This window comes from Tupaia chinensis, unplaced genomic scaffold, assembly GCF_000334495.1.
Source record: "Tupaia chinensis unplaced genomic scaffold, TupChi_1.0 Scaffold144262_1, whole genome shotgun sequence".
NCBI classification, from domain to species: Eukaryota; Metazoa; Chordata; class Mammalia; order Scandentia; family Tupaiidae; genus Tupaia; species Tupaia belangeri.
Window position 1 is genome coordinate 1,253,711 of NW_006204120.1, and position 26,893 is coordinate 1,280,603.

Below are 26,893 nucleotides of genomic sequence, written 5' to 3' on the forward strand. Positions count from 1 at the left end.
AGAGGTTTGAAAGCTGAGAAACATAAGGGATAAAATCTCTCTTAGAAACTAAAACACAGATGAATTTGAGGTGTCAAAGGAAGACAATTTTAAAAAACCTGTCAAATCTTTCAAGATAAGTTTTTGGTGCACTTAACAAGTCATCCTCTAAGATTTAAGATTCCACACCTCCCTGGAAACCAATGTAGGGTCATAAGCAGGTTACAGTGACGTCTTCCTTTTGTGAGACTTCTTGCAGCTGCTCTTTGAATGAGCTAAAATCTATAAATAACTGCATCTTCAGACCCATTAAGCAGTGCATTAGTGTAACAAAGGCATATACGTACAGAACTAAAGAAGTGAAATCATTGGAAGAAAGGAGACGTTTCAATTTGGCATGCACTACAGAGGATAAAAAGCAGATCCGACCATTTCTCACACACGAAATTCCATTATGGGTCTGTGATTTCATACTCCATTTTTCTACTTTGTCTAGCAGCCAATTTTAAACTATAAATCATCTTCTATCTTAGGGAGGAAGTGGTTACTGAATGAATAAGGTTTTACTCATGATATGTCTGTCTTCAAAGAACTTCAGAGAGAGAGAGAGAGAAGGGAGAGAAAGGGAGATGACCAAACATCCTCTCTGTAAAATCATGCAATCAAACAAAATGGCCAAATTTGCTATAAACAGCTCACCTAGCATGGGTGGGAGAGTAGATAAAGCCAATTATCTTTTGACACAAAGAAAAATACTATTCAGCATTGCATATATAAACATTAGAGAAATGACAGAAGTAAAATGATTTTTTTAAGGAAACCTTTGCTCTTGAAAAAATTATGCTTCCTCTATTTCTAAATTGAAGAAATAACAAAAGCACAGTCTTAAGATATTAAAGATAAAGTACCTCACAGGGACCAGCAGTTAGCGTAATGCCTTTGTCGCTGGATTCCCATGCAGTCGACCATGGTTCAAGTCCCAGACACGGCGGCTTAAGCTCATGCCAGGTGTGTGTGTGTGTGTGCCCAAGATCCTGAAAAGAGAATGGAGAAGGGATTGCGGTGTGACCATCCCCCCTGGGGGGGTGATTTCTTGCTTTCTATCTCTCTGTCTCTCTCTGTCTTTCTGGCGAGCACATGCGCCCTATAGAAAAAAAAAAATCCTCTCCAAAAAAAGAAAAAAAAAGATAAAGTACCTGTCTTTCTATTAAATATAAAAAAGAGGCCTAGATGGTACTATGATAACACGTTAATTTCGATCTTTGTATAGATAGGTTTTAAAATATGAGACCTACATTTAGGCTATTTCAGATTTTCTGGAAAGGGCAATATTATAGTTGAAGACTATGAAATGTAAAAATGATGCTATTAATTCCCCTTATCAATAGATAGCAACCTAGCAACCAACCACATACAATCTGTTGTTTTCTGCCTTCCAAAATATACCTTTCATTACTTGACTCTGCTAGTGAGTAAATTATAAAAGGAAGCAATGTTATCAGTAAATATAACCTTAGATCCATTTAAATGAAAAAGCTATTTTTTGTTCCTTTTATAAAAAGACTTTTACTATAGGGTAATTGTGGTTGCTGGAAAGACGGAGAGAGATAGAGAGAGAAAAAGTGAGAAATCACCCTGCAATCTATTCTCCTCTATAGATTTTGGGCACACACTAACTTGATATGACTTTCAAGCTGTCCAGTCCAGAACTTGAACGGTCATGTGAGAGTCTAGCACCTTAACCACTATGCCATCTACTGGCCCCAAGAAGGGCCTTGCTTTAAGCAAAATTTTTCTAAACCCCTGAGACTCAAGACAAACCTCCCTGGGTTTGTAGAATATCAAGGTTTGAAGAATTAGATAAATTTTAAGAGTCCATTAATTAATTCCAACTTCTGGATACAGCAGTCTCCCAAATGTTCTTGACATACAATTGTGCAGCCTTAGTTAGCAATGGGTATGGTGATCACTTTTCTGAATAGTCTTAACAGTTCTCAAGTTTTCATTCCACCTGAGTCCTTATCTGAAGAACTGGAGATGTAAACTTGAATTTTGACCCCAAATCCTACTTCTGTAGTGATGTCTGTCCTTGGAAAAGTGGCTTTTCTATCCTTAAATAGGGATATTGAAATTAAACTACCATCTAAGCCACAAATTTGTAAAAGCAAATAAAGATATATCAGATCACTCTTGATTCCCCTCAATTGACAAGTTTTCTCTGTGTGTACACTTTCTCTATCCTCTTCACATTCATGTTCGAAAATTCGACAGAGCAGTAAAGTAAACAGAATGCTGTAGCTAAATGACAGCTTCACCTGAAATGGCAAAGCCATGGACTGCTGAGGAAGAACAAGAGACCACAGAGGAGTCACCTTGGGAAAGGGAGTGAAGCTTCTGGAACAAGACTTTAAGTATATTTCAGGCTTCGGACATGACCATCAGGAAAGGTGAAATCTGTATACCATGGTCACAAATCAAAGAACAATTTCTTATGCATGCACAGGACAGAGAGGCAACATTGCTCACCACTGGTCTTTTCAGCCAAGCTGATAGCAAGAAGCAATTTCTATAAACATTACTATCGTATTACTTAAAGGAAAGCCAGCAATATATAATTCTATAATGTACACTGTTTGGGGTTCAGTTTTCTCCTTGTGTACTCATTTCACACCTTGACCCAACCATGGAAAATATATTAAACTACAAAGTGGAACATTTTAATTGTAGTGAGTAAATAACTGACTCTTAAATGGCTGCAAACTTTGGTAAATGAGTTATCTATTTTCCAAAAAGCCTGGTTAGAGTTCTTTAATTTATGGAAATCTAACTTGCAGTAAAACTCGGGTCAGACCTGGACCAGCTTGAGCTAGCTGCTCATCCTGTTTAACATTTCTCCTAGTAGGGTCACAAAGAACATGTTAGTTACTCTTTAAACTAATGTGCTCTTAATGATGCCATTGCAACACAATGAATAAAGCATTAGCCCTGCTGCCATGAGGGCCCCAGGACTTATAGACCTAACAGGACTCAGGACCTTCTACTGGGAGGCCAGGGCCAGAGACTGCTTTCTATTTCTCTAAAGCACCTCCCACTGCTCTTAAGCATTCATGGCTGTAACCTGTGAGCAAGAACAGCAGGAGCCTTGGGTTCCCTGGGATGGTTTTAACTTCCATTGGCCTCACAAGTAATGTGGTTACCTCATCAGGGGAGTGGGGCTTGATGGGGTAGTTAGAGATGGGAGGTGGTGTAGGAGTCCCATGCAAATGTACCTGCAATAGGACATCCAATCAGAAAGTTCTAGTCTGGCCAGAAATGCTCAGGAAGATTGGATGAGAGGCAGGCAGGGACATTCCAGAGTTATTTAGGTTGTGTACTGAGGCTGGAGGCAGATTGGGGGGCACAGAAAGATGTTCTAGCCTCCAGGGACATATATGATTTAGAGATGGCATAAAACGTGTGGGTTTTGCTAGGAAAAAATCTTTATGTTCTAGTTGTCTTTGAGGTCAGGGGATCATCAAAAGTAACAATTGGCTATACACAGTAATCTCAGTAAGATCATCATATCCCAGAAAACCTCCATAGAGGTTTCTGCCCTGAACTGGGCCAAAAAAGAAAAAAAAAGGGGGGGTGGGAAGGAATAATTGCTCATGGAGAGCTTCAGCACTGAAGACAAGGTTGAAGGTCACTGTAAAATGCTGTTTCTGCAGCTCTAAGTCCTTCTCTCTCTCTCTCTATCTTGGTCACAAATTTCCATAAATAGGAATGCCTTACCCCTCACCCCTACCTTACCCATTAACATTCATTATCCCTGCTGATAGGAGGAGCTATTTCATTCTTAAGAATACCACACATAAGTCCTTCCCTATAGGGGGATGCCATTTGCAGGCCTAAGCTCCACAAAGAGAATCTCCTTCTCTATTAATCTTCTAGATCAAAAGACTCATCTGCCTGTGGGAAATGCAGTCTATTTTTCTCACTATGGCTGCATTATCAACTAGGCACTGGAGGCATAGAAGTCTACAGTCATATTAGAGACCAGAAAATATTTTATGTCAGTATGCAATGAAAAGCATACTATCTAAAACAAATGAATATTTAATTAAATAGCCATACATTTTGGATTAAGACAACTCTAATCATCAAAAATCCAGTATTCAGATAGAAGTCATTACAGTTGAAAATCACTTGTAAGTGGCTTTCTCATTTCACAGAAATTTCTGAGTCTCCATAATGATAGAGGAATCAGAGCTGGTTTTTAAATTAAAAAGAGTAACTTAAGTAATTCACAAAGCAAAATTGTAAAAATCCCATCTAAAATCCCTACATACAAAATTGTATTGTGGAGCCAGTTGGTAGTGCAGTGGCAACGAGATCCACATGAGTAACACCCTGAGTGTGTTGCAGGACTTCCCTAAGCACTTGGGACACATCAGTGCCTTTGATCCTGGTGACTGGCTGGGAGTAGATGGAGGTGTGAAGACCCGGTTGAGGATTCCTGTCTCTGATTCTCTTTCTCATGGAAGACATAAACTTAAAAAAATTAAACTGAGTATCAGATGTGAATTTATTTCATATGTCTGATGTGATCTGATATGAAGTAAGGACCCAAAGTAAAGCTGCCCCTGACTACAACGTTTCTTTTTAGAATTATTTAATTTTATTTATTATTATTATTTTAAAATTTGTTCTAGGGCATGTGCACTCACTAGAGAGAGGAACAGAGAGACACAGATGATGAAAGTGAGAAAGTAGGCTGCCAGGTCTGGGACTTGAACTATGGTCAGCCATGTGGGAGTCCAGTGCTCCAACCACTGTACCACCTGCTGGCTCCACCTACAAAGGTGTTAAATATTTGTGTTCCGGGGCACTTCCAGGTCTTCTTCTCACCAGCTGTGTGTGAGATGAATGAAACTATGTTTCCCTGCAAATAAATCAAACTCAGTCCAGGATCAAATGTCATCCTCAGTCATTTGTCCACAGATTATTTAAATATATTGGGGGAGAGGCAGAGAGAGGAATAAGCAAAAATCAATGTTAAAGAACACAGATATGAGAGAGAAACATCTGGCCTATGGTACTGAATGTAATTTCATGTTAGCTTGGAGTAATCGTATTTATTTAAGCTTTTATTATTTATAAAAAAGAAATTGTGCTGAATGTGCTTTGTGGGAATTACAGTATACTGCTATTGCTACCATGGTTTATTATTTTCACAACTAGATGGCTTAACCCAACCTAAACAAATATTTTAAAAGAATTTCCACTAGCATTATCACACTGTTTCTTTTCTAGTCTTAATAAAAAAGATTTTCTGCTTTTTAAGTCTGATAGATATTCTAGTTCTTGAACAATGCTAAATTTTACAGTTTATTGTGAGATAATGGTTATTGTAAAATAATGGCTTAAGAAAATAATCAGCAGTTAGTGGTGGTTAAACAGGGCAGAGTGTGAAGTGATGGCATGCGAGAACCACAGTGCTGTCAACTCCAGTCACCAGGCCTTGACTATTAGAGCAATTAGGATAATGATTTTATTACTTACACAATGAAGTAGACATGTATTTGTGTACTTATCCAGCATATCAATTTGACACAGACTGTACAACACAGACTTTAATTAATAAGGTTCAAATAAGGTAGGTATAGTAGTAAGACACATAATCAACATAAAACAAACCGGTATTTCCAGACTTTCCACAGGAGAATCTCCTAAAACTCACCCTTACATTAATTGAGGTTAACCACCTTTAAACATACTCCCCAAGGTCTTGCTACCATTTTCTTTCTTTTTTTTTTTTTAAGAGAGATTTTTGGAATAAGGCATGTGTGCTCACCAAAGAGATAGAGACAGAAAGCAAGAAATCACACCCCAGGGGGGATGGCCATGTCACAATCCCTTCTTCTCTATTTTCCTTTTAGGATTTTGGGCACGCAAGCACAGGTGTCCAGTGTGAATTTCAAGCCGCTGGGTCTGGGACTTGAACCGTGGTTGACTATATGGGAATCCAGCGATGTAACCATTCTACCATCTGCTGGTTCCCTTCTTACCATTCTTAACTACCAGCTGACTAAACTTTTACCTAGCAGTTAAATTTGCATGGAAATGCAATGACACAGTTCTCTTCAATCTAAACAAGAAACATTATTGCATCTTAGGAAGATGGAATACTAATACTTTTATAAGAGAATTTTTATTTTAAAAGTCTTACTAATAATCCTAACACATGCACTGAGTTAAAACAAAGCTAAAATCTATAAAGGAAAAGAAAATGTCATTTTCTTACCCTTTTCCCCCACCAGCCAACCACATTCTCCCAGAGGCACTCGCTAGGAAAACAGCTCACACACAACAGCCCCTCTATGAGATGCTCACTTCCTTGAACTCATGAAGAAAAGAAACCACAACAACCTAGGAGATAGATGTTATTAGCAACTTTCTACTGAAGTAAATAAACTAAGGCTCAGAAGGTTAAGACATTGGATTATTTACCCAAAGTCAGAAATCTAATGAAAGGCAGAGTCCAAGATTCCATTTGCCCTAGTCTGGACTGATCTCTGCTGCAACAAAACAAAGAGCTGGACTAAGAGGGTCTTTAGAGCCTCTGGGTTTGACTGGCTTTGAAATACAGAGAAGTTTGGAAGTAAAGGATTATTTCCATTAGGATACATTCATTCAAGGGATCTCTATTAAATGCTTACTGTACACAAGTTACTGCGCTTGATACCAAGAACATAATGGTGAGCAATAAACATAAACCCTATCCTTAAGAAATTTACAATAATGCAGTGGGAAAAGTAAATTAAAGAGCACTATCAGATGTGAGCTTGCTGTAGTGTGGCAAACGTGATACTCTCAGGAGCCTGCTAGTATAAGAAAACAACTTTATTGTGTATAAACTATTAACATACCGTTAGGCCTTAAGAGAAAACTCTCTAAAGACATCCCACTTCTGGCAAAAAAAAAAAAGAAACAACAAAAAAGAGCAATAAACATAAACCCTATCCTTAAGAAATTTACAATAATGCAGTGGGAAAAGTAAATTAAAGAGCACTATCAGATGTGAGCTTGCTGTAGTGTGGCAAACGTGATACTCTCAGGAGCCTGCTAGTATAAGAAAACAACTTTATTGTGTATAAACTATTAACATACCGTTAGGCCTTAAGAGAAAACTCTCTAAAGACATCCCACTTCTGGCAAAAAAAAAAAAGAAAAAAAAAAAAAAAGGAGGAGAAGGAGAAAAAAAGAAAAAGAAAAAATAAAGAAAAGTAAGATGAAAAGAATCAACTGAATAGTAAGTCAAATGAAGGCTGAGTCGCTTGAGGAGGGGTAGCAATGTGCCAGAAGATAGCCTGCTGGGCAGTCAAGGTCTGAGGTCCCATGGCAATGGAGTCCAGAGGCTTTGCTATATCTTCACCTCAGTCGGCCTTCTCAAAGCCTTTTCTTCAGCCATAGGAGTAGGCAAGGCAAAGAATCCTGGCAAATCAGCAGAAATCACTGCTGAAAAACAACTCAAGGCCCATATTTAATTGAGAAGTACATTTTTCTTAAAAATCAGATTAATAATTATGTACTTAAGAGGAAAAAAAGAAAGGGAACAGACATGTGTGGTGGCCACCTGGGGTTGGTCTAGCCCTAACTGGGTCTAACTGTGTCCAAATACATGTCCTGAGGGTAAATCAGTGGTTTGGCTGAGAGCTTGGTATACAGAAGGCATCAGCGTCATCACCATTAAGAACTGCCTAGAACTCTTCCTCTTGGTGCAAACAATCTCTTGTCCATCCACACTCGCAGCATCTTGATGACATGTAATAGTGAGAGAGGCTGACAAGATGGAAGGCCTGGGAGGGAAAGTCGAGTTACTATTATTTTTCCTTATCTCATTCCCTTTCTCTCCAAGCCCCTGAATACACCAACTTGAAATTCCTATTTCAAAGGATCACTGACGTTTTAGAGGTGCTGGAAGCATGAGGGTCTATGTTAGTCTTTGTGTAACCTACTTAAACCGAAGTCCCACTGACTGCTGATTAGAACCGTTACCCATTGTGGCAGCTACTTTTTCGTTCTTTGTAAAGATAAACTTACATCCTGAGAGCTAAACTGGGGACTTCCCTCTCTTCTAATTCTCCTGTGAAAGGTGCAAAGCTGTTTGTCAGCACGATTTGCAAACCACAGGAAGGCTCCTGTCACAACTTCCCCAGGGCCACTTCCTGAACTTTTCTACTTTATGCTTTCAGTCTTCACGTCAGGAATCACTAGAGGGGTCAGCATACAATGCCTTTAGAAGGAGCTGAAAGAAACAAACTATTACTGGCAAAATTGTTGGGTATGTTAAAATCTAGATCCCTTTAGATAGGCCCTTATAAAATGCACTTTCAGCTACAACAGCAGCAAAAAACTGCGTTAGGAACAGTTTTGTGAGCACATCCTCATGGCAATCAAATCCACTGAAGACTACATTTTCTGGTACTCCTCGCTTTTTCCATCAGTATTTTGGTGTGACTCATTGTTGGTACACATGAGACTGGTCGATAAATTAGATGGTTTGAGACTGCATGGCAAGGGTTTGGCAGTAGTATCAGTTTTGTTCTGTAAACTCCTATAGCTCAGTAGATCAAATAGGGGAAAAGGTTTATAGTGTAACCTTGCACTGAAATCCAGAGTGATGGCCACAGATGGCAAAGGCATTTTGGATATGTAATCTGCTATTAGATCACATACTTGGTAACCAAAGAGATGAACAGGCCACGTTAAGGGGAGCATAAAATTAAAGAAAAAAATGTGAGTTAATACTGAAAATGTGATGCAGAATGAAATGGAGATTATAGATATATCCTCCAATCAGAATAGAATTGAGCTGAAATTGTCGCTGAATTTGCAAGCTTCTTGCTGAGCTAAATTATGAAAATAAGTTTATCGGAGAAGAGGTGATTTCTGAAATATATGAAATGTAATACAATTGCTGTAAAGTTATATATGAGATCCACAAAAGTATATTTCCTCTATGCCATGTGATCTCACTTTTGTTATATACAGTTACATATTCTTCTTGTATGCTAGTCACTAGCTTTCTTATATTTGCACATTCTTCATGCTAATCAACAAAAGCAATAGGGGCTCAACATGGAGTCTAACCAAACTATTTAACAGTAGAGCGTTGCTTGTTCTGTTCATTGCAGCAAATGACGTTAACCATCAGATAGGGAGAAGGGTAAGTGGAAAATCACTTCGGTCTGGCTGATACAGGTGGAGAAGCTTTAGAATCAGAACAGACCTTTCCGACGGTGATGACCTCCCCACTACAACATGGCTCTTGCAAAGGATCTCCTTCATCCCTCTCCGGAAGAGGAGAAGAGGAAACACAAGAAGAAGCGCCTGGTGCAGAGCCCAAATTCCTACTTCGTGGCTGTGAAGTGCCCAGGATGCTATAAAATCACCACAGTCTTTAGCCATGCACAAATGGTAGTTTTGTGCATTGGCTGCTCCCCTGTCCTTGGCCAGCCTACAGGAGGAAAAGCGAGGCTTACAGAAGGATGTTCCTTTAGGAGGAAGCAGCACTAAAAGCATCCTGACTCAAGATGAGTGGGAAACCATCCCCATAAACATGTTTTGGATTAAAAAAAAAAAAAAAAAAAGAATCAGAACAGAGAAGAAGCTAAATCCAACAGCCTACTTTTTTGTTTTGTTTTCCCTTTACCTAAAACAAAACAAAATAAATGACCCATTACTAATTAATAACACATTTAAAACTTGTGTCCAGTCATGCTAGCACATGCTGCTAAGTCACTGTGCTCCTCAGGGTAGGACCACATAAGAGGTCTGGATTTGATTCTCGGCCCAGCCTAAAGGTTGGGCATAATGGCTTGTAACTATAATCTCAGAGACTCAGAGAAACTGAGGTAGGAAGCACTTGAGCACGAGGCTGGCTTGGGCAACAGAGTGAGACTGTCAAAAAGAGGCAGGAGTATGGGGGGCATGCCTGTAGTCCCCACCTGGAAGCTAAGGCAGGAGGATTGCTAGAGTCTATATTTTTCTTTCCTGCTTTAAAGGGAAGAAAAATTTGCTAAGAAGTTGAAGCAATATTAAGATATACTTTTTAAAAATATGGTTTAATTTATTATCATTATTGTTTGCTACAGAGCATGTGCACTCACCAGAGAGTGAGAGAAAGAGAAAGTCAGGAAGCAAGACTCAAACTGTGGGAGTCCAGCACCCTAACCACCACACCATTAACTGGCCTCTTAAGATGTAGATTAACAGACAGTTGTTTGTCCCTGTCCATTTACCCATATATACTGACAATAAATTGAAAAACTGCAACATATGTGGTCAAAAGGTCTTAACATTCACATTTATAGTTTCTTTTTCTTTTCCCTTTTTCTTTTATTTGTTTTTCATCAGAGAACATCTTTCTAGATATGGGTGTTTTAAAATTCTGATCGGAATTGTCAGTGGGAAAAGAGCTGGGGAAATAATAGCGACTCCAGCGCTTATGTGACACATTCGTAACCCCATGAATTTTTAATGAAGGGACAATGTCCACAATTAGATTTGAAATGAGGTTTTCTTTGTGGGCACTCTTGTAGTAAGTGGGTTTTAGTTTATATTCAATAAATGATACACAGTGCAAAAACGACAACTATCTAATAGAAAATAAAAGCAAATTGTTGATTGCTCAAAGCTTCTTTTTCTTCTAGATTTATAGAACTGTGGCAGTTTCAAAATTGTATTTCATTTTATTTGAATACCACATATATGTCAAAGCATTCCATGGTACAGAAAGTCATTTTCAGTTGTGACCTAAAGCTGTCCTTTCACATTGCATGGAGAAGTTTGTATTTGATTTGTTTTAAACTTGAAAAACAACTTGCAAATGGAGGCCTTTGGGAAAATGATATTAAGCTTCCTGTGTTTTAAACTAAGCCATTGCAAGTGAATATGAAAAAAACAGTGTAGAAAACAAGAAAATAGAGTGGGATAATAGCTACTTAAATTGCATTTTGAGATTTCATATGGCTTAAGTTTCCAACATCAAAGAAAATACACAGTTTCCCGGGGTTTTTTAAAATTATTATTTTGTAAGTTTATTTATCCATTTCTTCTATGAGAGAGATACGTAAAGAGGAAGAAACAGGCACCCCTAACAGGGTCTTCATTCCTTGATCCCCACAAGTCTTAGCCACTTAAATCATGAGTACATGCATGTGTAGTATATGCTCAGAGAGGTCCTGGGACACGAACCCAGGACCCTTCTATGTGGGTCCAGTCATATTACTGCTGTGCTACCACTTGGGCCCCCATCATTTTTAGATGGTCTCCAAAGCCCTTTAGAATTTGTCTCTTCACTTCTGCAACCTCATTTCCTATAGGTTCTTCTCCTCATGGAGCTCCCAAAGCACAGGTCTTCCTTGAGACCGCTAAGCCTGGTCTTTTCTTAGGGAGTTTACATTTGTGGTTCCTCCAGATACCTGCATGACCCACCCATGCCCTCACCTAACCTCTTCTCAGCTGAAATGTCATTCCCGCAGAGAAGCCTTCCCTGACAGCTACCTAAAATAGCAGCTTCTATTATCTGTGTCCTTCTGTCAATCTTATTTTTCTGCATAGACTATCTCAGTATTCGAGGTTATGTTAGCTGATTTTTTTTGGATAAGTTAGTCTTCCATCATGACAGTCTTCTTTGTAAACATTAAAATGTTTTTCCTGCTTAATTGCTATCAGCTAAAACAGTACCTAGTACTTAGTAGACACATACCCCCCCCTTCTATAGGCACAAATTCATCAAAGAAATAATAGTATCTGCGTGTGTACACATACATGCCTATGTGTGTGTGTGTGTGTGTGTGTGTATATATATATATATACACACTGCATTAAACATGTCATCTTTCTGTATTCCTGGTACTTTGACATCTGGGGTCTTATTTACACTAAGGGACAGCCCCTCCCAGGGCTGACCAATCCTAGAGATGGCAAACAACCTGCCTGGGAACACATCTGTCAGTATGAACCAACCAGTCCAGAGCTACTATTTTCAACCATCTTCCTTACTGGGCTCTGCTGTGTGGAGCCACCATTCTTCTGTTCTCACGATCCTGGGGCTGATATCAGAGAATTAGAGATGGCTTTTATACCCCAGAGCCCACTTAAACTATTCACACTAGCCAATTCTAAACCTGTTTACCCTGCCTTTCCCTGTTTTTCTCTCAGAAGCTAGAATGAAATCTCATAACCACATCTTCTTTTTTTAAAAAAGAATTATTTTATTTAACTTTATTTATTTATTTAATTTCACCAGAGAGGGACAGAGTGAAACAGGGAGAGAGAGGGAAAGTGCAACAACAAGCTGCTAGGGCTGGGACTCAGACTGCAGCCGGCCACATGGGAGTCCAGCACCTTTAACCACCATGCCTTCTTACTTCTCCTTTCTGTCCAACCTGGTGATTCCCAGGTGCCTCCCCGCCGCCCCCCATCCCTGCCCACTATTCCATGGTGTAGCACATCATGTTCCTCCCCTGGGGAACTGTGAGAAACAAACTCTCTTCTCCAAGCAATCAGCTGCTGGTCTAAGCATACTAAATAATATCAAAAATGGCACTTTAAAATGAAGACATACAAATTGTTCAGGACTCAATTAAACAAATGAAATCCACTGTATTGTCAAAGAAAATTAAATCTAATCATCACCAGGACTTATGGTTTCCTCGGGCTCATAAGAAATAAAATGACTGATATGTTAAGGATTTGTATATAACTTAGTTTCCATCTCAGCTCTCTGATTAATCTATGGATTGTTCTTATGGTTATTGCTGTTGGCATCCACCTTGACTCTCAAGCTTTTCTTTTAGATTCAGAAACCATTAGCTCAAGGAAGCAGGCCTGCCTTATTTTTTTTGCCAGTTACAAATAAATAACCCTATACACAAACATCAATAAAGTGTCCATAAGACACATACACAGTTCAGGACTTCGTACAATGACTCATTAGTGCAGGATCCTCAGCTGTAATAAGTGTACCATTCTAGCTGAGGATGTTGACAATGGGGGAAGCTATGCACGTCTGTGGGCAGGAAGTATATAGGAAACTTCTGTACCTCTGCTCAATATTTCTGTGAACCAAAAATTGCTCTAAAAAATAAGGCTTTTAAACAAAACCAGTATACACAAGTACCTGCTTATTGATTTTCTTTAAATACAAAAAAAAATCCTACCCATAATTTCCTAAACTGTAGTTATTTCTGAAAGTAATAGAACACATTTCAACAACTTGAAGCACTCAGGTAGTTATTTCAGCACATTACAACACAGTTCTCTTTTTATTCCAGATAATATAGTTCACGTTGTTCTATGGCCATGGTCAGATTCCTCAATGTCCTCTGCTGGAACACACCTCAGCAGGGCTGAGCCAGGGCCTGACAGGGCCATGGCAGTCATAGAAATTGATCCTGGGCAACTGACCTTGGATACACTCACATGGTAAGCTCAGAGGAATGTGCTGGGTGGTTCCCATTACTTGCACCTGGTAAGGTTCAAGGCCGAAGCTGGAGTCTTCACGACAGTAGGGAAGGGCCAGAATGATATAGAGATGTCTACAGGGATGGCCGAGGGAGCTTCTGGAATGAATTGGATGGATTCTTGATATAGTCAGTTGCTAACCTTGGCGGTAGAGCCTTCATTGGGGACCAGATAGCCTATGCAGCTGCCTTCCTGCCATCAGATTCATGCCTCCAGACTGACAGGGACCTTGGCAACGTGTTCACTCTGCAGACAACTACTGCTCTCTAATAGAAATAGCTGGCCCTGTTCAAGGCGTTAAAAACAATAAGCAAGCAATTTTTCAGGAGACTTCAGAGAAGCCTTAAAACTGTGCCTTTATGCTTTGAAAACATGCTTTTCAAATAAATGCAAGGGTTGAGAATTTACATCAAAGAAGAGGGGCGCTCCCCCTCCAGTCCTCCAGCTCTCCTCTCTGACCGGTGATGTACACTGCTTCCCACACAGCCTTGCTCACAGCTGCTCCCCTGCGTGCATTGCGCTTCTCCTCTCTACGCACTCCTCCTTTCCAGAATCACATCGAGGCCTACCTATTCCAAGATAACCTCACAGGATCAATTCTTTACGACTGCTTGTTCTTCCAAACTCCAGAGTTTGCTAAGACTGGTATCTCAGGGGGTTTAACAGGAAACCTGAGGCCATCATTTAAATTTTTAATAGGTATGTTTTGAGCTATGTGAAATCGATGTTTCTGTGGATTAAAAGAATAGTCAAATATTGGTACTTCCATATAGTACAACCTAATAAGCTGCAGGAATAAAAAGTAATAAAAGAAAACTGTAGGATTTGGGAACTGGCAGATGGCATAATAGTTACATCACTAGCCTCCCATGTAGTCAACCGCAGTTTGAGTCCTGGACCTGGAGGCTTAAAATCTTGCTGGGTGCATGTGCATGCATGCCCAAGATCCCAAGAGGAGAATGGAAGAGAAGAGCTTGTGACATGGCCAGCCCCCAAGGGCTGATTTCTCACTTTCTGTCTCTGTCTTTCCAGTGAGCACACCTGTCGTATAGCAAAAATTTCTATTAAAACAAAACAACAAAATCCTGTAGGATTTCATTAATATTACTGCTTAGGATGAGGATAAAATGGAGACTTTATTGGACTGTGTTTAAGTACGTATGAAATGTTTTGATGGTAAGATAAGGCAAAAACGGTTGTTAGTATCTATTGTTAAACCTGAACAACTGCGTTCTGAAAACCAATGATCTGTATCCATGTCCTTTAACATGCAGCTCTGCCCCCCTTTTTAAAAAAAAATTTGGTTATTTTCTTTGTATATCTATGTATTGTATTTTCTCTTCAACTAGTTTCCCAGACATTTGGAGGTAAGAGGTAATTAAAATGATCAACTTCTTGGGATCAGCAGTTGGCATATTGGCTATGTCACTGGACTCCCATGTAGTCAACTGCAGTTCAAGTCACAATTTGGTGTCTTAAACTCACTTTGGGCGGGTGTGTGTGCATGCCCAAGATCCCAAGAGGAGAATGGAGGAGAAGGGATTGCTGTGTGGTCATCCCCGCTGGGAAATGATTTCGTGCTTTCTGTCTGTCTCTGTCTTTCTGGTGAGTGCACACATGCTATTAAAAAAACCTCTCCAAAAATAAAAATGCTGATATATATACTTCTTAGCATAATACCCTGTACACAGAAGACAAATTTATGATGAGGAGTTGTCTGGTCACTTACAATGACGATAATATCTTACAAGGAAACACCATTTATTTTCCTTTGTGGTCCTTCTAGAACTGGAAACTGATGGGCTATGAATGGAGTATGCAATTTCAGCCAGGAAGCTTACAGCCTGGAGTGATTAAAAACACAAGACTCAAGCCGGCTCCGTAGCATGGTGATTAAGTGCTGTATGGAGGGAATCAGATCCCATTTGGCTGACCATAGTTCAGATCTTGGCCCTGGATATCTTTACATGTGTGTCCAAGTTCCTGGCGAGATGGAAGAATTGAAGAAAAACGTTTGCATTGTGAGCAAGGTCCCTTGAGGTGTGCTTTCTCTTTCTGGTGTGCATACGTGCCCTCTGGCATTAAAATAAAATAAGATGAAATGCAAGACTCTCATGTAGTATTACATGCTGGGAACTTATCTCATTCTTGCAAAGTATTAAAAGGTATGTGGTCTGTTGGACAGACCATAGGCTGAACATCTGAATTCATTCTATTTAACAGCATAGTATGCAACTACCTTCTCCCCACCATTTTCTGACCCCAACTGACAATGCTACCAACAAGTGAGAAAGAAGAGGTGGCAGGAAGTCTGCATCTCTCATGATACCCAACTAGCATCTGTCTTTTCTGCCCAACTACTGACATTGATACTTCAGGTTTGGTTTAATATCATCCTTTACAAAATGAGGCATGAGCCCTTGGAAATGTATACAAATAATAATGACTCATATACTTAAGAAATAAACTTATGGTACTTATGCAACCTAGACATTTCATTTATTTTTTAAAAATAAACAAAATACCTGCTGCTGGTACTTTGAAAGCATTTGTTATGTGTGTTTTTTTATATGGTGGTTAAGAAACAAAATTCTTCCCACTAGCCAGTCTTTATTTCCACTCAAAGAATGATGTCTCCATAATACCTAGGTGGTCAGGCACTGATGGTGGGGACAAATAATACTTAAGACAAGAATGATTACAGAAGAGTATTGTTACCAGAGAATAAAGATGTTATTTCCATTTGGGTTATCAGGAAAGCACCAGGAACAAAAGAATATGGGCTGAGTCTCAAAGGATAAAAGAACCTCAGTGGGAAAAGAGAGAGGGAACGTGGGCTGGCCATTTAGGCAGGAACTAGGAAGCCCAAATATGTGAATTTGGGAATGCTGGGACTGCTGGAAGGACTGAGCTGACCCTTTCTCTACTATTTTACATTCATGTGATGTTATTCAGATGATATTGGTCTCTGTATATATGGGTGTGCATATAAGAGCAATGTTAGCTTTATTCTCTAAAATGCTGCTTTGAAAAAAATGTCAAGGGATTTGAAATCATGTTTCCTAAGTACAATGTTTTCCTACATAAAGATGCTGGTTTATCAACCAGAAAACTAAAATGAACATCTTTCTAAAAGATAGACTAAAAAGATTAGGAAATTCTCGACAATATAAACATGCATTTACTCCCCAACTCATGAAGCACTATAACTAGGGTTTACTGCTCAAAGCATAAAAGAGATCATTTTAGCAAAAACAAAATAAAGCACACTTTTATACCATAGAAAGTAAGCTCAGAATTCATTAGGCAAGAAACCAAAACAATACACAGAATATTTTATGTTTTAACAGAGTTTTAAATAAAGTCATGGAGAGCAGATTTATAATGTCTTAATTAAACTAAAATAGGAATGAGAAAAGAACTATATAATGGGCTTAATATTGACTATCTGCATTAAAAAGTCAGTAATACCATGAAGGTGACAAAACTCTTAGAAGAAAGTTACTATACGGCCTGGAGTTCACAATAGTGAGGACAGAGAACATTAATTCTACTTAGATATATATATATATATATATAATCATAGATTCACACTACTGACTTATGAAAAACAATTTAAAAGCCCCCAAATAACATTTTGATCATCTATCTGGATAGTAACAATTGTAGTGAAAGAAAAGGGGGTGCCACAACAGAAATCATGGTGTCTTTATAAGAACTTCTGATTTCTAAGGGACAAAATAAAATGGATACAAGGATACAAAAGTAAAGATTGTCACAAATATATGGAAATAGTTCTTAGAAGAACACTAAAGAGGCCTAAATCCAGGATTGGAATTGAACATTTTGAAAAAAATACCAAAGGAAGTATATAGAATATTTTAAAAAGTAAATCTGAAGAAAAGGAACAAAGAAAAAAGCAACACTTTTAGGGAAGACCATTCACAATAAAGAGCAAAAATAATAGAATTGGTCCACTCCCATCTGGTGAGTCTTCTCCCTGCAAGCAAAACAACACATAATTTGGGAAGGACAGAAGAAACACTGTAGAATTTCAGCCTGAGGGGTGGCAGGAGCAGTGAAGGGAAGAAATAGAGCCAAGTATCTGATATTCTTGGAACATGCCAGAGTAAGACCCAGTCCTGAGACCAACAGGACTCATGGCACAAGGCTCAATGTTTCCCACTTCTCCCTCTCAAAAATCTTACTTTGTAGCAAGTTCGTCAGGATTTGGTCATGTGACCTTAAGAATTTAGTGCAACTTTGGACATGGTTTATAAGAACTACTGGAATTCCAAAGAGTTGATGTCAATTTGGGGGATGACAATTTATTAGCTTTGTGAGCTGGGGAAAAAGATAAAAGGGGACAGTGATCTTTATTTAGCAAACGGAAAGCAGATACAGAAGATGGCTAGATGAGTTGAGTAATACTTCAAAGAATGCGATTAAGACCACTGGGAAGTGGTTACGGCAGGCTGGTTTCAGGCTCAGGCATTCTTTTTTCATTTACTTAGTAAGTATTAAATTAACTTCTGTATGCAGTACCATTTTCAGTTCTAAGTGAATAAGAAACTCATTTTGAAGAAGGGAAGTCAAGATGGATAATTTGGTATATAAAGGCAAAATGAAGAAAAATGGATAAATTAATTAAAATACAGGTTAATGGAAACAACACAGAGGGAGAACCAATGAACTCTCCCAGCGAAGGCGATTTAGATTTTTTTTTTTTGGGGGGGGGTAGAGGTTTTCGTTATAGAGTGTGTGTGTTCGCCAGATAGCCAGAGAGACAGAAAGAGAGAAATCACCCCCCAGAGGGGATAGCCACGCCACAATCCCTTCTCCTCCATTCTCCTCTCAGGATCTTGGGCACGCACGCACACGCGCCCGGCGTGAGTTTAAGCCACCGGGTCCTGGACGCGAACCGTGGTCGACTACATGGGAATCCAGAGACATAGCCATTACGCTAACTGCTGGTCCTAAGGCGATTTAGATTTTGTTGAAGGATTAATTAAGGTGAAAGTTGGTGGGGATGGATATTTAAAAATAAAAAATGTTTCAAGTATAGAAAACACCAAGATCCAAAACACTTAGGTGTGGAAAGTGTGTGGTGTTTCAAGCATAGACAACACCATGATCCAAAACACTTAGGTGTGGAAAGTGTGTGGTATGGTACAGAAAGTGAGTTTTTGGTTTGTTTTTTTTTGACTGGAGTTTGTGGGGAAAATGGTGAAATAGTGAGGAATGATGCTGAAAATATAGGCAAGAGGCCATGCTTAGGAGTTTCATTCCCACTGGCAATGAGGACCTAATAGAGTATTTTAAATTGGGAGTGACAGGATCAAATTTGTGACTTAGAACAGTAATTCCTACAGTGCAATAGAGGGTAAACTCCACAGGGAAGAAGCTCAACATGGGTTAACCTATTCAGAGGTAATTACTAAAGATCAGGGGGATAGAGCAGAGGCACTGGAGATAGAGAGAGGGAATAGATTTGAACCATACTTCTGGATATAGAGCACACAGAGCTGGTGAGCAACTGGAATGTGGGGTGAAGGGGGGTTAATGATAAGTGTAATAGTACAAAAAGGTAATATTGCAAAACTATTCCCAGGTTTCTTGCTCGGGGAGCTTGGAAGATAAAAATAGGGATTTCTAAGGCACAAGAATGGTTACATTAGTTCAGGAGAAAAATGTGAGCCTTCCATTGGGCAATCACATGCTTCAATACTAAACTTATATGGGACTATTTCTGCACCCTGGGTGATTATGTGCTTCTCTCAGTAGCCACAAGCTGGCCTGAGGGCTTGGCACAGTAGTTCTCAATCCCTGATAAACCCTGGAATCACCAGAGGAGGTTTCTTTACAATGACATATGCCTGGTCTCCACCTCTAAGAGATGCTGATTTAGTAGATCTGATGTGATAGCTATGAATTTTATTATGTTTTTTGACACAGTAATTATACATATTTATTAAGTACAGTGTGATTTTTTTTTCAGTACATGAATATAATGTATAATGATCAAATCAGGGTTCTTAGCATCTCCATCATCTCAAACATTTGCAACTTTGTGTTGGGAACATCTAAAATCCTTCCTTTGGCTATTCAAAAATATACTATATACTATTGTTGGCTATAATCACTCTCGTGTTAACTATAATTTTGTATTTGTTACCCACCATCTCCCTATTCTTCTAATCCTTCTACCCTTCTCTTCTCTAGTAACCACTAATCTGCTTTTTATTTCTATGATCTAAAAGAGCTCCAAAGGAGATTCTGAGGTGGATCAGACTTTGACAGCTATTCTAGGGGTCCATAAAGGTTTGATTAATTAAGAAGGAAAGAAGGAAAGGAGAAATGGTCTCCTGAAGTTTCTGAAGAAGCACCTGGTTGACCTTCTACTCAACAACATAACATTGGGTGGGAGTTTGCTAGATGGCCTTCTGGATATTTTAATCTTAAGGGTCCCTGCATGCGATGTCATGGTGTTCCTGTCTTCAACTCTTGTAGACAAAGCACTGGCTGAGAGATCACTTGTCTAACTCAATGCATCTTACATTTCTTACATGATTGACCACCATCTTGTGTAATAGCAACTTTGTCTTTATAATTTCTATGTTGTGTAAATACCTATTTTTCTCCATTTATTTTTTTTTTCTGATTGCCTATTTCTCCTATTAGGCTGAAGTTTTATACAGGCAGGTGTTCTGTTTCTTTTACTCACTATGTGTATTCAGTTCTGACATAGCAAAGGCGTTCAGTGAATAAATGAGCAATAAGTCAGATTCTTCTTGTAAAAAGCTGTAGGCCATAATGCATCACTTCTCATATAGGTACAGATTTCCATGAGTGAGTTACAGACCCCATAAATGGTTTCAGAAATAATAAGAAATACAGAGCTTCAAACAAGACATTTTCAGAGATGTTTTTAATCTCAAGGAAACACTTTGTTCCCAGAACTTAGCTGTTAAATAAGAAAGTTCCTGACATTAAAAAATTAATAAAAAATAAGAGATAAATATCTAAAAACATAAAATAGGCCCATGAATTTAAGCTGTGAAATATAATTTAGACTGTTCTTATTACTTGTCTTGATCTAAGAAATCTTGATCTTAAAGTCTGATAAGTCTGGTTCTTTCCTATGATTTATATCTACTTATCAAGTTTAGTAATTACATACAAAACAATAACTGGATAAAAATGTGAAAATATAGATTAAGGGGAAATTCTAAGTGTGTTTTAGCAGGGCAATTAAAGAAATAGAAAGAAGTGGCTAACTTGAAGAGCCTCAAATATTAAAAATCTCTGTATTCATTGTGCTTATCAATATGTTTTTATGTTGGAACAGTTAAATATTTGCTGGTAGTGCTTACTTTTGGGTTGTCAGAAGTCATGATGTATTTTTCTATGTTTCTCTATGCCAAAATGTATCTTGACTTTTCTGAGATGACCCAATACAATATTTAACTAATTCATGACACTTTTTAATATTTTACTGCCCTGGCATTGAGTGTGAGTCTTCTTGACACAAAAAACAATAAAATCAGGGTATTACTTTAGTTAAAATTTGCCAAAGACCTACTATCTGCTACCACTTTCACATGTATCATTTTATCTACTTCTCACCAAAAACTGTATTTTACCAATCAGAAAACAAAAAAGTCAGAGCAATCTTAGAAGTAAACTGAAATACTGTAAAGTGCTAATAATATTAAAAATTATGTAAATAACATTTTACCCCGGGAAAAATACATATTACATTAATAAGAGCATATTTTTATTAAAAAATAAAATATGAGCCTCAGGGGCTGGCAGGTGGTATGATGGTTAAGGATGTTGGACTCCCACAGAACTAACTGCAGTTCGAGTCCTGGACCTAGCGGCTTGCTTTCTCACTTTTTTTCTCTCTCCCTCTCTCTGTCTCTCTTTGGTCAAATTAAAATAAATAAACTTAATTACAATAATTATTAAAAAATAAAATATGTGCCTCAATAATTAGAATAATGGAAGGATATTCTGTTCTGATTAATGAAATAATTTGGCTAACTAGGGAGAAAATATTATTCCCAGTGATGGTACCAAACAGATAATGAAAGTAGGCACATTGATGTGATGTTCCATTTGATATGTAATACTGAGAAGATTCTATCGCCTCTGTGTTAGTCTTGCCAAAATTGTATTGCTTCAATTTAATCATGAGAAAACACTGGACCAAATCCCAAATCAAAGAATATTACAAAATAATCATTACTCTTCAAAAATGTCACAGTTGTCAAAGACTGAGTTATTGTCTTATTGATTTCTGATTTTTCTAATGTATTCAGATCATCTTTCTGAAGATCACTTGTCATTACATAGAGCTGAATACATAAATGAAGGCTTAAGAAATTGGAATGATCCCATATCGCATCCACAGTTCTAATTAAATTCTCTGATACCAACTTCTTTTTATGTTATTTGTAGTTTTCCCTCAACAGTTAGAATCAAAAAAGGACTTCCTAGCAACTAAAGACTCCAGGTAACCAAGAATTACTTTATTCTCAGCTCAATTTACATGTTATTTCTTGCAAAGTTTGTACGCTTTTCTAAATTAGTAAACATGAATTATTAGAACCGTCATGTGTACTTCCAATTGCTAAACAAGAAGAAAGACAGAAGTGAAACAAAGAGAGAGGGTACAATTGAAGCGATGAGGAAGGAAACACAACTGCCCTAAGACATGTTCATTACCCTGGTACTACTACATGCTTCAGACTCAAAGTGACCAGCCTACTTCTAAACAGACTTTAATTTTTAATCCAGTGGAATAGGTCAGATGCCACTCTCCCACATGGAGACTCTGTCACAGAACCTACCGGCCAGGGCAGTACTGCGGGTCTGTTAGTAATGGTTACCTTTGGGAAAAAGCAATCTCTAGTAAGCTACCCAGGTCTGGTAATAAAAGTTAGATGAGATCTCACAATGAGGTGGTGGTTTCTCCTTTAGAATTTTTTGAGGAGGAAAAAATGCAGCCAATAAAAACTTTTTTTTTTTTTTAAGTAGAAGAAGGAGGGGAATACTGATGTTTGAAATAAAATTCTAATAAATAAAGATTAGCTTTACTACTTAATTAAAATTGGGTGGAGGCACATATATCGGTCCAAATGTAATGTTCATGATACAAATGCTCCGACACGAGAAAGATCTCCTGGGAAATTAAAACGCCTATATGTAGGGAGAACTGAACAGAGCAGGGCCCCAGAGCTTCTGCACATGGTGCTAAAACAAGCATCGATGAACCGAGTCTGACTGATTTCCCAAGCTCTTTGCTGGCTTCAGATTAGCTGGGTATTAGTGCAGGCAGGTCTCAGCTGTCCATGAAAATGAGAACACGTTTTAAAAGCTGCATTTGAATTTTAAAGGTACTCAACGTTTCTAGTATTGTTTACTGAAAAAGGTCAACACCAGAGTGGTTTATTTATGCACTACAGAAATCTCTGTCTAAAAGCACTAGGCTTTCCACATGGCATATGCTGAGAATGTGTTAAATACGTAGCTCCAGCACCAAGGATCTTATTTTTCAACTCAGTGCATGCATTATTAAATGACCTCTGCGGTGGCCATCACAGGGAGATAGAAGAGGCAGAGGTGACCCTGCATTCAAATGCAAAAGGACCCTCACCAACTGAGTCACTTACTATAAACTCTTAAGGACAACATCCCCCAACCCATACCACTCCATGTCTCTCTCCTTTTCCCTTTTGAGCAGTTTAGAAAGAAAAGGAAGAAGAAAACAATGAAATAAACTCCCATTAAAACTTCTGTTCCAAGCACAGCATTTGGTTCTTTGCACAATCAATGTTTTGCTGAGATTTATGCCGGGTATCCTTTTCCGTATTCCAAATGCTTAAGCATGCACATCAGCCCTCAGTTTTTCTTGTAAATCAAGAGTATAAGATTCTGATTCCTTTAAATAAGATGTGTGTTAAAGTCATTAAATGCCCACAAAAGTAATTTTTATTAACTGAACCAGAAATAATACATAATATATACCAATTTTATGAGAGTGAGAGGGGTTATTAACTAAATGTCTGTTATATAAATTAAAGATCTTCTTAGACTTAGTCTAGTGTTTTAAATATAGTATGGTAAAGCACAAAATTCAGTCAAGAGAGCTCTGACTGGAATATAGGAGTGGCTTTATCATTTTAAGAAAAAGACATTTATTTATCACTACAAAAGACAAATTTTCTGATAAATTAAGAAATTGCTTTCTATAAATGTTAATCACTTGGAAAAATGTTCTCTTTAAACATCTCACTGTGTTTTAATATGTAATTTGATTTACAGAAATTAAATTTACACACTTTTTCAGTATATATCTTTTGCATAAAGCAAAGAGAATCTGATAAAAACAAAATCTGCCCTATTCAGATATGGGGAGTAAATAAATGACAAGTATCCCCATATACATGATAATAGATGTCTGGTTTTTATAGAACACTTTTATCTTTAAAATAAGTATATAAAACATTTAAGTCTTGGGCCAGCAGGTGGTGTGGTGGCTGTGGTGCTGGACTCCTACACAGTCAATCATGGTTTGAGTCCCAGACCTGGCAGCCTGAAACTCATGCGAGATGCATGTGCATGTTCGAAATCCTGAGAGGAGAATGGAGAAGGGATTGTGACGTGGTCATTTCCCCGGGGAGGTGCTTTCTCGATTTCTCTCTCTCCATCATTTTCTGTGCTTCTAGCAAGTGCACGCATCCTATAGCAAAAATCTCTCTTAAACACATAGACACACACACACATTTAAGTCTTTAGGAACATTTCTTAAAACATTTTAGAAGATTATGACTTTTTTTTAATCAATTGCCAGAGAGCATGTGTGTATATGTGTGTGTGAGAGAGAGACAGAGACATAGATGAGAGAAAGAGAAGGTACCTCCCAGTGGGGCATGGTCACACTGCAATCTTCCACTTCTCCACTCCATCAGGATTTGAGGTACAGCAAGCACACATACCCAGTGTGTTTTTTCCAAGCTGTCCAGGCCAGGATTTGAACCACGATTGACTATGTGGCTTTGTGGAATCTGGCTTTCTATGCGTAGCACTTAATCACTGAGTTAGGGAGGGCCAACCTGAAGACTACGACTTTTAAATTACATGTACTTGATAAACCATTCTAAAACTCAGAACCCTTACAGTGAAAGGACTGGTGCTGATATGATTTGATTCAACCCCATACATATGCCAGACCTCCCCCGGTTCACATCATCTACTTGCTCTGGGAAGGAGAGGTAAGATGAATCAACCACTGTCTACTGTCCCTGTCACTGAGGACTCCACAACTGAGCTGGCAGGACAGACAAATACATATAAAATCATTGTAGGGTCCTGGAGATACGTGCTATACGCTACTGCTGTGAATAAGATGCTCTGGCAGCACGGAATACAGTGAGGGTTCTGGAAGGGGACATGGGTGAGGGCAGGGTAGCAGCTCAGCAGAGGAGATGACATTTGAGTCAAGTCTTAAAAGATAAATAGGATTAGGCCAGGCAAAGGAAAGGCATTCCAATATCTGCCAAGTTTTTCAAATTAGACTTTCCAAGTTGTGCTACTTCTAAAAAGCTTAAGTGTGCAATGTCTTAATGGTCAAAAATGAAGATTGAGGTGGGCTCTTTCTGAGTAGCCTGGCTTTGTCCTGTGAACCCTACGTGTGCAGAAGTATCAATGATAAGAGGAGAGGACTTAACCTCTGAAGACAGAGAAGGGGAGGAAGCTTCAGTAAACTGCAATTAGCACCGTAGGACCATACGAAGTGCTAACAATGAATGGAGGAAAAGGCATATTCAATATCATCTCTTTTTAGTCTGCTTAAACACAAGTTACATTAATCATAAGAAAGAGAATGTCTGCTTTAAAAAGAAAATGTCTGTAAATGGCCATCAAGTACAGAGTCTGTAAGTTTGCTTTGTGCTGAGACCTGTTAGTCAGAAGGAAGGGGAGCGAGGAACGACCTCTCATCTTTTTCTAGGACTTTAACTGCATTGTGAGTAGAGATGAAACCTGCCCTTTGTGCTGTGATCCTCTCTGCCATAGAGGGAAAGGACATGGAGAAAAAGCCAGGGCCCATGGGGTAGGTCTAGAGAAAGAAAGGAGGTCTGGGGAGTCCTTTGTCTTCAGCTACACTCTAGGCAAAGGTCAGAAATGACAATACCTGTAAGCCCCTAGGATTCTCATGCTCAGGGGAAGATGCTGGTCAACAGCTAGAGCCACCAAGACAGCAAGACCTGGACCTAATTCACGGTGCTTGAAGCTAACTAAACTAGGACTAAAGACGAAGGAAAATTTAATCCAGCTGGAAACTAATAGATAATACTTTGCTTACTCACATTTTATAGAATGAAGGAACTCATCTATATTGGTACATTTAATAATGTGTGTTTTGGGAACAGCAGATGGCATAATGGTTATGTTGCTAGACTCCCACATAGTCAACCATGGTTTGAGTCCCAGACCCAGTGGTTTGAAACTCACACCGTGTTTGTGTGTGTGTGTGTGTGTGTGTGTGTATGCATGCCCAAAATCCTAAGAGGAGAATGGAGAAGAAGGCATTGTGGCATGGCCATCCACCCTAGGAGATGATTTCTTACTTTCTGTCTTTCTCTTGGGCAGGCAAGCACACATGCCCTATAGCAAAAATCCTTCTCTTAAAAAAAAAAAAAAAAGTGTGTTTTTGTTTTTGTTTTTATAATTTAAGAGACTATTCTTTTAAAATTATTTATTTAATTTTATTTATTCATTTTTAATTTGACCAGAGAGATACACACAGACAGAGAGAGAGAGAGAGAAGGTGAGAAAGCAATCCACCAGGTCCAGAATTTGAACTGTGGTCAGCCATGTGGGAGCATCCAGCACCTTAACCACCACACCACCTGCTGGTCCCCAAAAGTGTGTGTTTTTTAAGGATGATAAAAAATAGTCTGCATTGTATTGTTTACTTCTCTTTAATTCATCTACTGTACATTAGAGTCAAGTTGTAGGAGGAACATATTTAGGAGGACTTGCTTTGGAAATTTAACCCTTTGGGGACCAGCAGTTAGTGTAATGGCTATGTCACTGGACTCCCATGTAGTCAACTGCAGTTCGAGTCCCGGACCTGGTGGTTTAAAGCTCACACCGGGCACGTGTGCATGCGTGCCCAAGATCCCAAGAGAAGAATGGAGGAGATGGGATTGCGGCGTGGCTGGCCCCCCTTGGGGGGGGGTTTCTTGCTTTCTGTCTCTCTGTCTCTGTCTCTGGCAAGCACACGCACCCTGTAACAAAAACCTCTCAAAAAAAAAAAATTAACCCTTTTATTATGTCCATATAAAAGAAAGTGGTTCTTTGGATCTGTGTGTCACCTGCACCTCTTCCCTGG

The 26,893-nt window shown here is 38.7% G+C and overlaps 2 protein-coding genes across 9 annotated transcripts in view; one reads left to right on the forward strand and one right to left on the reverse strand.

The window, feature by feature from the left end:
* Positions 1 to 26,893, reverse strand: part of ENOX1 (ecto-NOX disulfide-thiol exchanger 1) — a 548,245-nt gene that overhangs the window by 246,208 nt on the left and 275,144 nt on the right. The window lies entirely within an intron of this gene.
* LOC106733629 (40S ribosomal protein S27-like) lies at positions 9,283 to 9,573 on the forward strand. The gene has a single exon (XM_014583372.2). It carries the CDS (start codon positions 9,283 to 9,285, stop codon positions 9,535 to 9,537), a length of 255 nt encoding a protein of 84 aa, XP_014438858.1. The 3' UTR covers positions 9,538 to 9,573.